At 34.0% G+C, this 13,020-nt stretch overlaps 1 protein-coding gene across 1 annotated transcript; it reads left to right on the forward strand.

Moving 5' to 3' along the window:
• Window positions 1-1,516: 1,516 nt before the first annotated feature.
• On the forward strand, window positions 1,517-7,116 carry EMB140 (EMBRYO DEFECTIVE 140). Its single transcript, XM_079070994.1, has 16 exons — window positions 1,517-1,931; window positions 2,024-2,163; window positions 2,346-2,406; window positions 2,565-2,780; window positions 2,863-3,138; window positions 3,212-3,370; window positions 3,457-3,582; window positions 3,708-3,752; window positions 3,932-4,039; window positions 5,132-5,280; window positions 5,476-5,599; window positions 5,727-5,801; window positions 5,877-6,155; window positions 6,233-6,325; window positions 6,408-6,567; window positions 6,645-7,116. The coding sequence occupies exons 1-16, from the start codon at window positions 1,716-1,718 to the stop codon at window positions 6,860-6,862; spliced, it is 2,445 nt and encodes an 814-aa protein (XP_078927120.1). The 5' UTR covers window positions 1,517-1,715; the 3' UTR covers window positions 6,863-7,116.
• The last annotated feature ends 5,904 nt before the right edge of the window (window positions 7,117-13,020 follow it).

A 13,020-nucleotide genomic window follows, 5' to 3' on the forward strand; every position in this document is an offset into this window, starting at 1 on the left:
AATAATCCATTCAACAAGAAAATCATCATCTTCATTTAATCTAAGCATCAATTGTGAATAACCAATAAATCCATATTCAATTGAAGTAAAGAGACATACTCTAAGAGCAGAAAATGAAGAACATGATAAATGATGAGTAAGAACCTTATAATCTGCCTCCATTAGATACAAGAACATAAATCCTTGATGATAAACCAATAAGCATCATCTAGGAATTTTTTTCAAAAAAATTCAAAGAGCCAACAAGCTACTAGTTTTAGTACTTCACGGAGGCATCATACTATGGAAACAAAATATTATGTGGTTTTACACTGAACAAAAGTTGCATCAGTTTAGTTATATTGTTATCTCCATCATATTCCTAACAATCAAATGATTTATACATGTGGGAAGGTGATCCTTCTAGATAGAGGTGCGCTATGTTATGTACCAACCTTGATTTATCTAAAAGCAAGAGATAAACCATTGAGACAAATGATTGACCCCTTTGATTTATTTCCAAGATTGAGTCCAACTTCCCAATTGGAAACTCCGATGACATAAGTAGAATAACAGAATCGTCGCGCTTTTGAACAAGATGAAATCTCTCTGGACAAATCGCAGGCCTTATATAGTCCAATTGAGCTCATTGATGTATTAAATTGCATCTTCGACCACTGATGTTTGATTTCATTAATCGTTGTCAAATACTATGGCTTTTGGTGCAATCATGAAACACACAAAGGGGAAAATGGGAGGGATACATGAAGAAGAAGAAAAGGTGGCAGCTTGGAGAAGAAGAGGTGCAAGTGTGACTGATCTAGGGTTTATTTTTTTCAATTGTCAACAAATTATATCCAATCAATATATCTTTGTGGACATACTCACACACTTATAACACTAGTGAAACCAAAGAATAAGGAGTGCATTAGTATACAAGAAAAAACATTAGTGACAAACTAAGATCAAAACTTATAGTTCCATAGATAACAGTAACAACAACATTAACCCTTAATTTAACATTTTTGAAGTTTATTCCTTGCTGTATACATACCGCGAAGGCTTCGTGGTAGCCATGTGAACATGTGGACATACATCACAAGCGTGCATACACCTCGTGTGCCTTGTAGTGCCACTTTCGTTTTCCATCATGTTCCCGACCATATTTCACCACAACCAATCACTTTTCTTCTTCTCTCTTGCAACCCTCTTATCCTCTTTCTTCTTCAATAGACTAGCACCACCTATGGTGGTTTTATGGTGGTGGTGTTGTTGACCAAGAAGCTCTTCACCCAGTTTGCATGAGGATGGTCTTAGTGAACAAAAGGTGACAAAGCTAAAAGCATTATTAACAAATTATAGGGTATATACAATATGGTATTATTGAATATACGGTGACAAAGCTAAAACATTAATGACAAATTTTATCATATTTTTTTTGTTAAAAATATATGAGTGCTTTTCTGACCATAAATATCAAAATGGTGATTATTTAATACTATTATTTTAGTAATTGCATTTCAAATTTCAACCAACCATTCAAATGATGTTTTTTGGTGTTAAAAAACCAATCAAAACAATGTAATTTTTGAAGATCGATCGGAGTAAAATTGGACATGATGATCTAGAGGTCGTATTGGAACGGCAGTCGCTAACAAATCAAACGGCATCGACGTTACCATAGGCTACACAACATACGGCCTCTCCCAGTATCGCTACACCAACAACATCACCAAATGGACGAAACCCTAGTTACATCATCTGAACCACCACCATCTGACGGGGATCCAATGGATGTTGTAACCGAACCTCATAACCCTAATGATAACCAGTCTGCCTCAAGTTCCGATTCCGACTCAGAGTCGGACGACGAAGCTCAAGCTGCTCTCGAATTACAAACCCTAGAAACGGAGCTCTCGACAAACCCTGCCAACTACGATGCTCATGTTCAAGTATGTCTGATTATTTTTACTTGTTTGGAGTTATGTGTTGAAACTGAGTGTAGTTATTACGTATTGTTCTAATGTATGGTGTGTATATGTAGTATATAAAGGCTTTGAGGAAACAAGGCGATATTGATAAGCTGCGGCTAGCAAGGGAGGCCATGAGTGAGTTGTTCCCGCTAACTCCTGCAATGTGGCAGCAATGGGCAAATGACGAAATTTCACTCACCTTGACTTCTGGGTAGGCTATTGTTTCCTCTTCTCTGTACAAACTTTTATTTTCTTTCAAGAAGAAGAGGATGCCGGATGATTAGAATGAGGATTCGTTGTCGTGTGCAGGAACAATAGGCACATTCAAAACCTTATGAACACCATCAGAAAATAGAACTTGTGACTCGTTATAATTTGTTGTACATAATGCAGGAATGAGGGGGCAATTCCAACTGTTGAGAAGCTATATGAGCGTGGAGTATCTGATTACTTGGTAAGCTTCACACATTTCTAAATTTTTGTTTCAGTGCCCTTCTTAATGTTACATTCATGGCTATGAAATTTGTCTTTTGAGTTTTGACTATGCTGATTTTCATCTTCAGTGGTGAATTGTCATTCATCAAAACTGAAATGATTGATTGCTTTCTGCAGTCCGTTTCTCTGTGGTATGACTACCTGAGTTTCATTCAAAAATATGATTCTTCTGTCCGTGAATGTTCACCCAGTGGAATCTCAAAGGCAAGGGATCTATTTGAACGCGCTCTTACTGCATGTGGATTGCATGTTACTGAAGGCTGTAAAATATGGGAAGCATACAGAGGTTATGAGGAAGTGATCCTAGATGGCATGGATAAGACAGACTCTGAGGTATGAACATCATTCAACTGTTGTTGCTCTTCTTTAGCATATTGAATGCTTTACAGTTCTTGATCTTTTATTTGTTTCACAGTTGAGGGAAAAGCAGGTTCAAAGGATTCGAAGTATATATCATCGTCAGTTGTCAATTACTCATTCAGACTTAAAGTCAACTCTTTTGACCTACAAGACATGGGAGTCTAAACATGGGAATACTCTTGATGTCAGTAGCAGCAATACAGATGGATTGTCCCCTCAAGTTGCTTCCACATATCAGAAGGCTTTAGAGATGTTGACTTTACGTGCTGACTTTGAAGAAAAGATAGTAAAAAGTGATGAGACTGATACTGAGTGCCTTCAAAGCTTTATGGTACACAGTTGTGACTTAGTTATCACTGATATTGTTACCCTAAACCCTAATGATATTTGTTTTGTTACTGCAGGCTTATCTGAAATTTGAACAGTCATCTGGAGATCCTATTCGAGTTAAAAGCATATATGAACCTCGAGTTAAAAGCTTATATGAACGTGCAATAACTGAATTTCCTATATCCAGTGATCTCTGGATTGATTACACTAACTACCTTAATAAGACCCTAAAGGTTTTAGTTAATTTATTCTTGTTTTTGTGGTTTAAAATTTTTGCACTCTAAACTATAATGATCTTATATATATTTTTTATTACCAGGCAGATAAAACTTTGAGGGATATATATAATAGGGCTACAAGGAATTGTCCATGGGTTGGAGAGCTATGGGTTCGATTCATGCTATACCTTGAAAGATGTCATAGTTCTGAGAAAGAGCTTTCTGATGTATGTTTCTGTTTGTTCTTTTCTCTTAGTGAAGTGCTAACTGGAAAGATTTTTATGATTTTTTCTTCAAACGAATCATTGAAAATGTCTAATTATCACTAAATTTGATTTTTCACCCAATCCAGGTTTTTGAAAGATCTTTGCAATGCACGTTTTCTACCATAGATGAGGTATCAACATACTTGTCAGCTTTTTTAATCCTTGTATAATCATTTAATATGAAGGGTATACTATCATAAACACTGTTATGTAGATTATGTTTGTGGGTTTATTGTATTTGTCAAAATAGAGTTGAGATGTGATCATGAATGGTGGTGAATTACAATTTACAAGTGGATTTTGTTTTCAGTATGTAGACATATTTCTCACAAGAGTTGATGGATTGAGGAGGAGAATCACGTTTGCCAAGGAACTGGATAATGGCTTGGATTTTGTCTTGATAAGGGATACTTTTCAGGTTTGTCTTGCACTCATATTATATATACTGTGAAAATCAGCTTCATTTACATGAACAACTGTTTTTATCAGGTCTACAGATTCATAGTTAGTTACTCTATCATCTTTGTATCAAGAAAATGTATCTTATTGCCTTTCTTTAGGATGTATATATATACATAATACATGACTCAGGAACATAGTTTTGCTGTTATGTAGGAGAAATCTGATGTGAACACCACTACTTGAGAGGTAAGGGAATGTTAGAATAAAATGAACTTTTAGAGGCCAGGTGTCATTATAGAAGCAGATTGACTGTTAGTAGAACAGAAAAATATTATGTTGAGGTGCAGCTATATGTGTATGCTGCAATAGTAGGGATGCATGAAAATTTAAGACTCATTTTTGTGGTTTGTATTACATTCAACTGAAGTATTGAGCAAATACTGGAAAATTATTTTTCGTATGCAACTATTGAGTTATTATTTTGCAAACAACTAAACAGAAAAATATGTGATTTTAATTACTTACAACTCGTTTAATAGTATTACATATTTCATATAATTAAATAATATAATATTTAATCTGTCTTATATTAAAAACCTCAAGTTCAAAAGTATACTATTTAAGGGTCTTATCATCCAAAAACTGATGAAAAAGAAACAATTGATAATAAATCAACAAGTTAATAGTATTTGATTAAAAGTTTTCAACAAAAGCAATATTAAATTTGGTTTATTCACCCGAAAAGCATTAGAAGAAAGACAATAACACCTTAAAGGGCATTTTGGGAAAACAATTTGGGCTGAATAGGGACGAGTATGCCTTGGTGGCTTATTGATTTAGTCACTGGTTTAAGACTTAAGACCCAAACAAACAAACATCACCTTTATTTTGGATTACTTTGTTGCAAACAAATAGAATCTTCTGCTTTTTTTTTTTTTTTTTCAGAAGATCCAAAAACATACAAAATGACTTAGCTACCTGACTTTTGCCTTTTTATTTACCCTTTTTACTTCAGTAAGTTGCATATATGACTATTTGTTTTACTGTTTACATCAATTATGTTATTGGTTGTAAGCTTATGATAGTTTATGTTGTATTTCTATTTCAGAGGGCATCTGATTATTTGTCACCACAGTTAAAGAACAGCAACACATACAGTTTGTTGCAAATACATAGCTACTGGGCCCGTTTGGAGTCTAGTATTGGGAAAGATATAACTGCAGCCCGTGGAGTATGGGAGAGTTTGCTTAAAAACAGGTTCAAAGATATATGTATATATATATATATATACTGTTACCACTTTATCAACTTTTGTTTGTGAAAGAGTTGAATCACAAGAAAAACATTTAGGGCTTAATCAATAGAGTGGTAGAAGTTAGAAGTACATTGTGTTATTGTGTATTTTCCCCGTTATCCATGTTAATGGTGTTTCTGGGAACTTGTATTCTACAGTGGATCTATGATAGAAGCATGGAAAGGGTATATATCAATGGAAACTGAGATGGCCCACATAAAGGAAGCTAGATCTCTGTACAAGCGATGCTATACTATGAGATTTCCTGGGACAGGCTCTGAGGTACACTTCTCCAATCCAACATATAATAACAATCTCTTTTACACATACTTTTATTAATTACCAAAAATCCTTCCATTGTTTTCCTATCATTGGTAGAAAAGTATAAGTTGATTGATATTCCTTTCAGGACATATGCAACTCATGGATTCTGTTTGAGAGGGAATTTGGTAGTTTGGAAGATTTTGATCATGCTTCACAAAAGGTACTTTTTATATTCTAATTTCAATATTCTTTACTTGTATTATTCTACATATGACCTTGCTATTAATTATATCAGGTGGCTCCTAGACTACAGGAGCTACAGCTGTATAAGTTACAGCAAGAAACAGATCAGGTAGAGGATCCTCCTAAGAGAAATAGACGTGAAAAAAGAAAGGCTGCTTCAGATGCTGCACCCAATGAACATGAACATCCGCCAGCTAAGCGTCAAAAGGATAAAGCAAATAAAGTGGAAAAGCCTGGTGAAAATGAAGCAAAAATCAAAAACCCAACACCTGAGAAACCCAAGCTATACACTGACAAATGCACTGCCTTTGTTTCAAATCTCAACCCCAAGGCAAATTTGAAATTTTCTGCTTACAAAATCTCCATTAATGTTGTTTGTTATAAAGGGCTACTTGTGACATTTTGCAGGCAAATGAAGAGGAGCTTCGTGGTTTCTTCAGTGATGTTGGTGGTGCTGGAGAGATTCGAATATTGAAGGACAAGCTCACTAAAAAATCAAGGGTTTGGAAATTTTTTTTTTTTTTTTTTTTTTTAATTTATGTTTCTTTTTTTTTGAATATATTTTTTTGTTGTATAAATAAAGGGATTAGCATATGTGGACTTCTGTGATGATGCACACCTTGAGGCAGCTGTGGCTAAGAATAAACAGACGTTTCTTGGGAAGAAGTTGACCATTGTGCGTTCGGATCCTAAAGGCAAAAGAAAAGTGTCTTTTGGAGATGATAGAAATTCAACAAAACAAGGTCACTCTCTTTTTTCTTCACAAAAAGACCTAAATGCCCTTCTCATTTTTATTTAAAATAAATATTTTTAATGGCAGGGCGTGATGATACAAATTCCGGTGAGCATGGGCACAAGAAAGTTGAGCTCAAGGGAAAAAACACGTTTGCTGTTCCTAGAAACGTGAGACCGCTAGGGTGGTCTGGCGGCAACGAACCACCATCAGCTGCCACCTCCACCACCGCCACCGCAGAAGGTGGAGACGAGAAGCCCAAATCAAACCAAGAGTTGCGAAACATGCTCTTAAACAAAAAATGAATGGTGAATTTACTGGTTATTAGTTTATTAGAATTTGTTTAAAAAGAAGGGGAATCAGGGATGAAATGATTATGATTTGACATGAAGAAGCGTTGTCGTTTAATTAGAGGTGGTTATAAAAAAAGGAATAGGAATTGTTTTGAGATTTGGAATTTAGTAACGACTTGTTGATTCCTTCCCAAGATATTATACGTCTTGTCTTGTCATGGCATCAGGTTTCATGTCAATTAATCCCTGAAAAGTTTCCTTCTTTATTTTGGCCATACTCGCTCTTTCTTTCCAACTTTTTCTTCTTGGAGCATCTCTCTTTAATATCATTTATACATACAACTTTTTTTTTTTTTTTTTACTATTCCAATAGCCTACATAAACCACTGTTGATTCAATCACTTGTCTTTGTAGTTCTGTTATAATATTCCATCTTAATTCTCTGGTCTGGTATAACTGTATAAGATATTTCACTAATTAATCTATCTTATTAAATACAAATACAAAATGTATTATGTAGAAAGGAATATCATTGAAAAACATTTTTCAACCAAATTAAAATGACATCAGACCGCAGAAGGTGAAAGAATATCCGTTTTATTATTTTGTAAGAAAAATTCAATCTCTTATTTCTTGTTCCTACTCATAAAAAATGCATATGGAATCTATTAAATATATTTTTTAATCTTCTCCAAATTTTGATATTTGTCATGATCGGTAGGGAATAACATAGAAGGATATCGATTTTTAACTGGAAGCTATACCCTATATATTGGAGTCAAAACGGTGGGATGAGTTTACAAACTTTTTGATGGATGTATATTTATCATTTATCAAGAAAACATCTCAAAAGATTAATTTAGTGTAAATGATAGCCCCATATTAGTTTTGTAAAGATTTGATGATGACTTCCTTATATCAGTACTCAGTAGTACACATAATATTTAGATTAGTTGTACCAGAGTTTTTGTAAGCTTTTATTTTATGCATTTGTGAACTTAGATCTTCACATTTGTTTGTAATTCTAATCCTGTTATTACGAATTACTCTTGGTATATGATTTTATTCACACAAGTGGATTAAATCAAGTTTATAATCAGGCTATGTGGTGTGCTGCTAAGGTACCATGCGTTACATTGATGTGACACCTTCATAACATATAATAACATGATGAACACCACCCCATCCCCATATGTTAAACTTAGTTCTTCACATTTGCTTGTAATTCTAATCCCGTTCTTATGAATTACTCTTGGTATCAGTGGCGGAGCTTCAACATATATTTTGGGGGGGGGGGGCCGAAAATATAATGTGTATAAAAATTGGTGAACAGGGGGGGGGGGGGGGGGGGGCAAAACCAAAATTTTATATTTTTGGGCCTAATATGTATAAAATCAAAGTATAAAGACTATTTCTAATAAAAAAATAGGGGGGGCCACAGCCCCTCCTGGCCCTAACAATCCTCCGCCCTTGCTTGGTATATGATTTTACTCACCCTAGTGGATTATGTCAGGTTTATAATCAGACTATGTGGTGTGGTGTTAATACACATGCGTGTGGCACCCTCATGACATATAATAATATGATAACGCCACCCCGTATGTTATGTTTATGTGGAGCGAAGGATGGTTAAGCCATTAACAATCCATAACTCCACTTTTTATTCTTTTTTTCTCTCTATCTCTCTCCTTTTTAATATTATTTTTATATTAAAAATTAGGAGTTTATTGGGTGGTGGAGTGATGGGTAGTGGGTATATAAGGTGAGTGATTAGAAAGTGGTGTTGATGAAACGTTGAGGTGTTAGAACTTTTTGTGTCATGGTGTTATGGGGTACATCTCATAGCCTTATAGATGATTTTATATTTCTAATTTTCAGAAGAATCAAAAAAGAAGTCTATAAATTCAAATTTGTGAAGGATCATAGATGGAGTACAATTTTATATAAGAATCATAGGAGTCTACATGTTCAAATTTATGAAGGATCAAATATGAAGTCTATGTCTACAATTTTATGATGAAAACAGAAAATGTCTTAAAGGATTATCACATTGAATATTCAATTTTTTGATTTTATTTTTGTGATGTTGAATTTGACAAGGCATCTTCGTCTACTAATATTTGATTTTATTATAACTTTTTTTGATATGTAAAAGATTATTTTAGGGTTTAAATCGATTTAGACAAATGTTCAACATTTCATTTATATTGTTCTGTACTTGAAAATATCATTGATTGTAATATAAATGCAAAAACCTTTGTGATAAATGAATGCATATTTATCTGTGTTCTTATACTATTTTGTAGTTTCATTAAATTGCACTAGTTATATCATAACTCTAATGTGCGAAAATTTATTTTATAATTTTCATTTTTGATTCATTAATTGTTATACTAACTTATTTGTGACATTACCAATTTAATGCAAATGTAACGATATAAACAAGGATATATAAACATAAGATATGGATATTTAAGAAGATGAAGATGCAAAAAATATAGTCAATTTAATAGTTCAACAAATTGCAGAAGAACATATGAATGGTAACTATGACTTTTTTTTAAAAAAAAAAAATTATGCATATTCGAAAAATGAATACACATCTATGTTATAAATATCTAACATATCAGAATTGGATGTAAACATATAAAACATAAACATATATTGAAGAAGAGAAATATAGTCTCAAAAGTAAAAAAAAACAAAAACATCAAGGGAAAAAAAGAAAAAGTAATTGAAACTTCATCAAGTAATCAAGATGGGAACATCAAAAATATTAAGTTCAATATCAGTTTCAGCAAAGAAAACAGAAGTAATTAATGAAAAAAAAATCAACATCAAAGATACATAAAAGAAAAAGCATGTCGATCTTGTATCTTCATTTCCACCTTCACGTCTAAGCCTTGAAGAGGAGATGGTCTGCAAAGAACAAGAGGACAAAGCTAGAGCCGATGAAAAATAGCACCTGGCTACTGAAGAAGACGAGAAAATTCACAAAGAAAAATAAAATAAGATACTCAAAGAACAAGAGGACAAAGACAAAACGACTGAAATGGCTAACGCTGCAGAAAAAGAAAAACTGCAGATAAAAGAAGAAAAGAAGAGCCTGGCTATTGAACAAGAACAAAAAGAAAAGAAAGCTAAACAAGATGAAGATAGGAGGATTGCTGAAATTGATTCAAGGAGAACTACGGATGTTGATGAAACAAGAAGAGTTGCAGATAAAAAAGCAACTATGGGTGAAAAATCAACTGCTGATAATGCAAACATAACAAAAGGTACATAATTTGGTAATATAATCATAGCTAAAAAAGTATATTTTGGAATTCCTAACAAACTGATTATGAAAGCAGGATCTCATGAAGACCATTTGAATGATCAACTTGGAAATGTTCATCATGAATCTATTCTCGACAGAAAGTCATGTTTATGTAATTTAGTTTATATGAGAAAGAATAAAAAGGAGAATAAAATCCAACGTAGATCATTGCTGAAAACTGGCTTAAAGAAACAAAAAGCTCAGAACATGGAAATTCAGAATTGGATTTTTTTTTGTAGAGGGTATGATCGTTGAAAAGAATAAAGAAGCAGAGATAAAAAGACAACCAAAACGTGAGGATGCTTTGAAAACGGAAGAGGAAGAGAAAATGTGCAGAGAAGAAGAGAGAATCCACAAAGAACAAGAGGACAAAGCTAAAGCAATTGGAATGGATAAGGCTATAGAAACAGAAAGAATGCATATCGAAGAAGAAGAAAAGCACCGCCTGGCCACTGAACAAGAAGAAAATGAAAAGAAGCGTAAAGAAGAAAATGGAAACATTCCTCAAACATCTGTTGTTAATTAGAATAAAATGAGTTTTAAAATAAAAAAGAAGTATGCATTAGTAAAGAAAGTCAATGGTATCAGCAAGAAGCTTGATTCATTGATTACTATGGTTAAAGACCTCAAAACTTCTCCACCATCTGACACTGTGACTAGGGAGGAATTAAAAAAAAATACAATGTACAGTTAAAAGTCTTAATTTTACTATTCCATCACTTCAATAAAGAGATCGAAGAATAAAAGATCTTATTTCCCTCAGAGTAGACGCTGCAATTCAAGAGGTTGATAAGAAGAGAGATGCTGATGTTGCAAAGTTTTTAGAGCATGAGAAAAGGACGACTGAAATGATCAAGGAAATTGAACAATACTCATACAAAACGGTTGCTGAGGTAGCAGCTAAACATTGTGAAGAAATTGGGAGATCTCATTACGAGAACTCTTATGTTATTTCTTGTAATGTCATCCTGATCTCTCTCCTTCACAAGCTGCTAAATGACAAACAAGAAACTCTATGTCTTCTGAATGAAAAGATGGGTGTATGTATAAGAGGACTTCGGTTGTATGTTGATGTTCTAAATGAAAAACATGCTCAACTTTCAAAAAAACCAACTTCTGATCCCATGTCTACTGATGAGCTTAGTAAGCAGCTAAAAAAGGACTTCATGACAATCATTGATAAAATAGAGGAGCTTAAAAGTAACAACTTCATGTTTTCAAATTCTTCCATCTCTGCAAAAAAATAGAGAAGAAGATAATCATAAAAGAGAAGAAGTTGGTGAAATACAAGATGATAATGATGAGAAAAAGCCAGACTCTCCTACCAAGTTCAAAGAAAATGAACAACCTTAATCAAGAAATCAATTTAATTATTGACGTTGATCTTTTTCTGTATAATAATTCAATCTTTTCAAGTCTAAACCTTCAATCCTTCTAAAATCATTTTACAAATGGACAACTGTTGATTATCATTTAATTATCTGCAGTACCATAGACTGCACCAGGTAGTATTGATCACTTCTTATTGATTAATTTCAATAAGTAGTTATCAATATTACTACATGTAAGTATTTCTATCTATCCACAATTTTTATACTTATTTAATATTTCCAAGAATAAGCCTTCAAAACGCAATCAAGCTAAACTGCTAGTCTATAGTTTAAAAGAGTTTGAAAATGATTTTAACAACATTTAAAATCATAAGAAATCCTTTGTTTGTTTGTTTTCACATGTAAATGTTAACACAATTCTATTGTGTTCTACTTGTATTCCCCCCCTAAAAACATTGAAAAAGGTAAATTGTAGGGGTATGAACTCACCTTAAGTGAGTGATTCGTTTGGACGTTCGATATAGGATGATTGTTTCCACAAGTTAGATCCCGTGACAAAACCAAGTCCTAAATAGCAATTCACGCGATATATTGGCAAAAAATTAGTGAATATAACCTCAAAGGTGTTAAGGAAACAACCTAGGATGTAAGAATTACTTACAAAAGAAGTGTTAGAAGCGAAATCGAGTGATTGCTTGGAGTTTACGGCTGGGCTTCGGTGTTTACGGCCGTAAACGGTTCACGGCCACTTGAAGATTCAAGTGTTTTCGGCTGTAAACTCAAGTGTGTGTTCTTGGTGTAACTAAGAAGATTCAAGGGTTTACGGCTGAGTGTTCTTGATGAAAAGAAGGATATTCAAGGATTTTCGGCCTAATGATCTTGATGAATGAAGAACACTTAAAGATCCTAAGCAATATCCTAAGAAGATTCAAAGGAAAAAGGATGATAGTTGAGAGAGAATGAGGGTTTGCGGTTGGTGTTCTTGAGAGAGAAGGGGTGAGTTTTCGGCTGGAACAAGAAGAAGTGAGGAAGGATTTACGGTTCGGCCCCTATATAGGGTCAAACTGATGGGACACCTTCGTTGGTTTCCACACCGATAGGATAAGACCGGAGTTTGCGGCCGAAGAGTTTTCGGCCGAGGTTTGCAGCTGTGAACCTCGTTTGCGGCTGTGAACTATTTGCGGCTCATGCGAGGGTTTGCGTCTCGGATGCAGGTTCTCGGTTCCAAATGTTTTCCCCCAAAACACACGACACTTTTGAATACAAGGTTGATACACTTATAACTCATTAATCTAACCAAATTAAGATAATTAAAGAAATAAGCTTGACCTTTATTTGATATGTTTGACTTTCGTTGACCAAGATTGACTTTTACAAGATTTGAAATTACGGGTTGTCACATCATCCCCCCGTTAGAGGGAATTTTGTCCCGAAATTAAGTCTAAGAGATACACATGGACTAAGGGAAAAGATGCGGATACTTATGTTTCATTTGATCCTCCCGCTCCCAAGTGAATTCA

Source organism: Lactuca virosa, chromosome 9, assembly GCF_052849685.1.
Source record: "Lactuca virosa cultivar CGN04683 chromosome 9, Lactuca_virosa_CGN04683_v6, whole genome shotgun sequence".
NCBI classification, from domain to species: Eukaryota; Viridiplantae; Streptophyta; class Magnoliopsida; order Asterales; family Asteraceae; genus Lactuca; species Lactuca virosa.

Coding starts and splice junctions, on each gene's coding strand:
- EMB140 (XM_079070994.1), top strand. CDS start 1,716: ATGGACGAAACCCTAGTTACATCATCTGAACCACCACCATCTGACGGG. Junction 3,139..3,211: donor AGTGCCTTCAAAGCTTTATG/GTACACAGTTGT, acceptor TTGTTACTGCAG/GCTTATCTGAAATTTGAACA. Junction 5,802..5,876: donor TTGATCATGCTTCACAAAAG/GTACTTTTTATA, acceptor TAATTATATCAG/GTGGCTCCTAGACTACAGGA.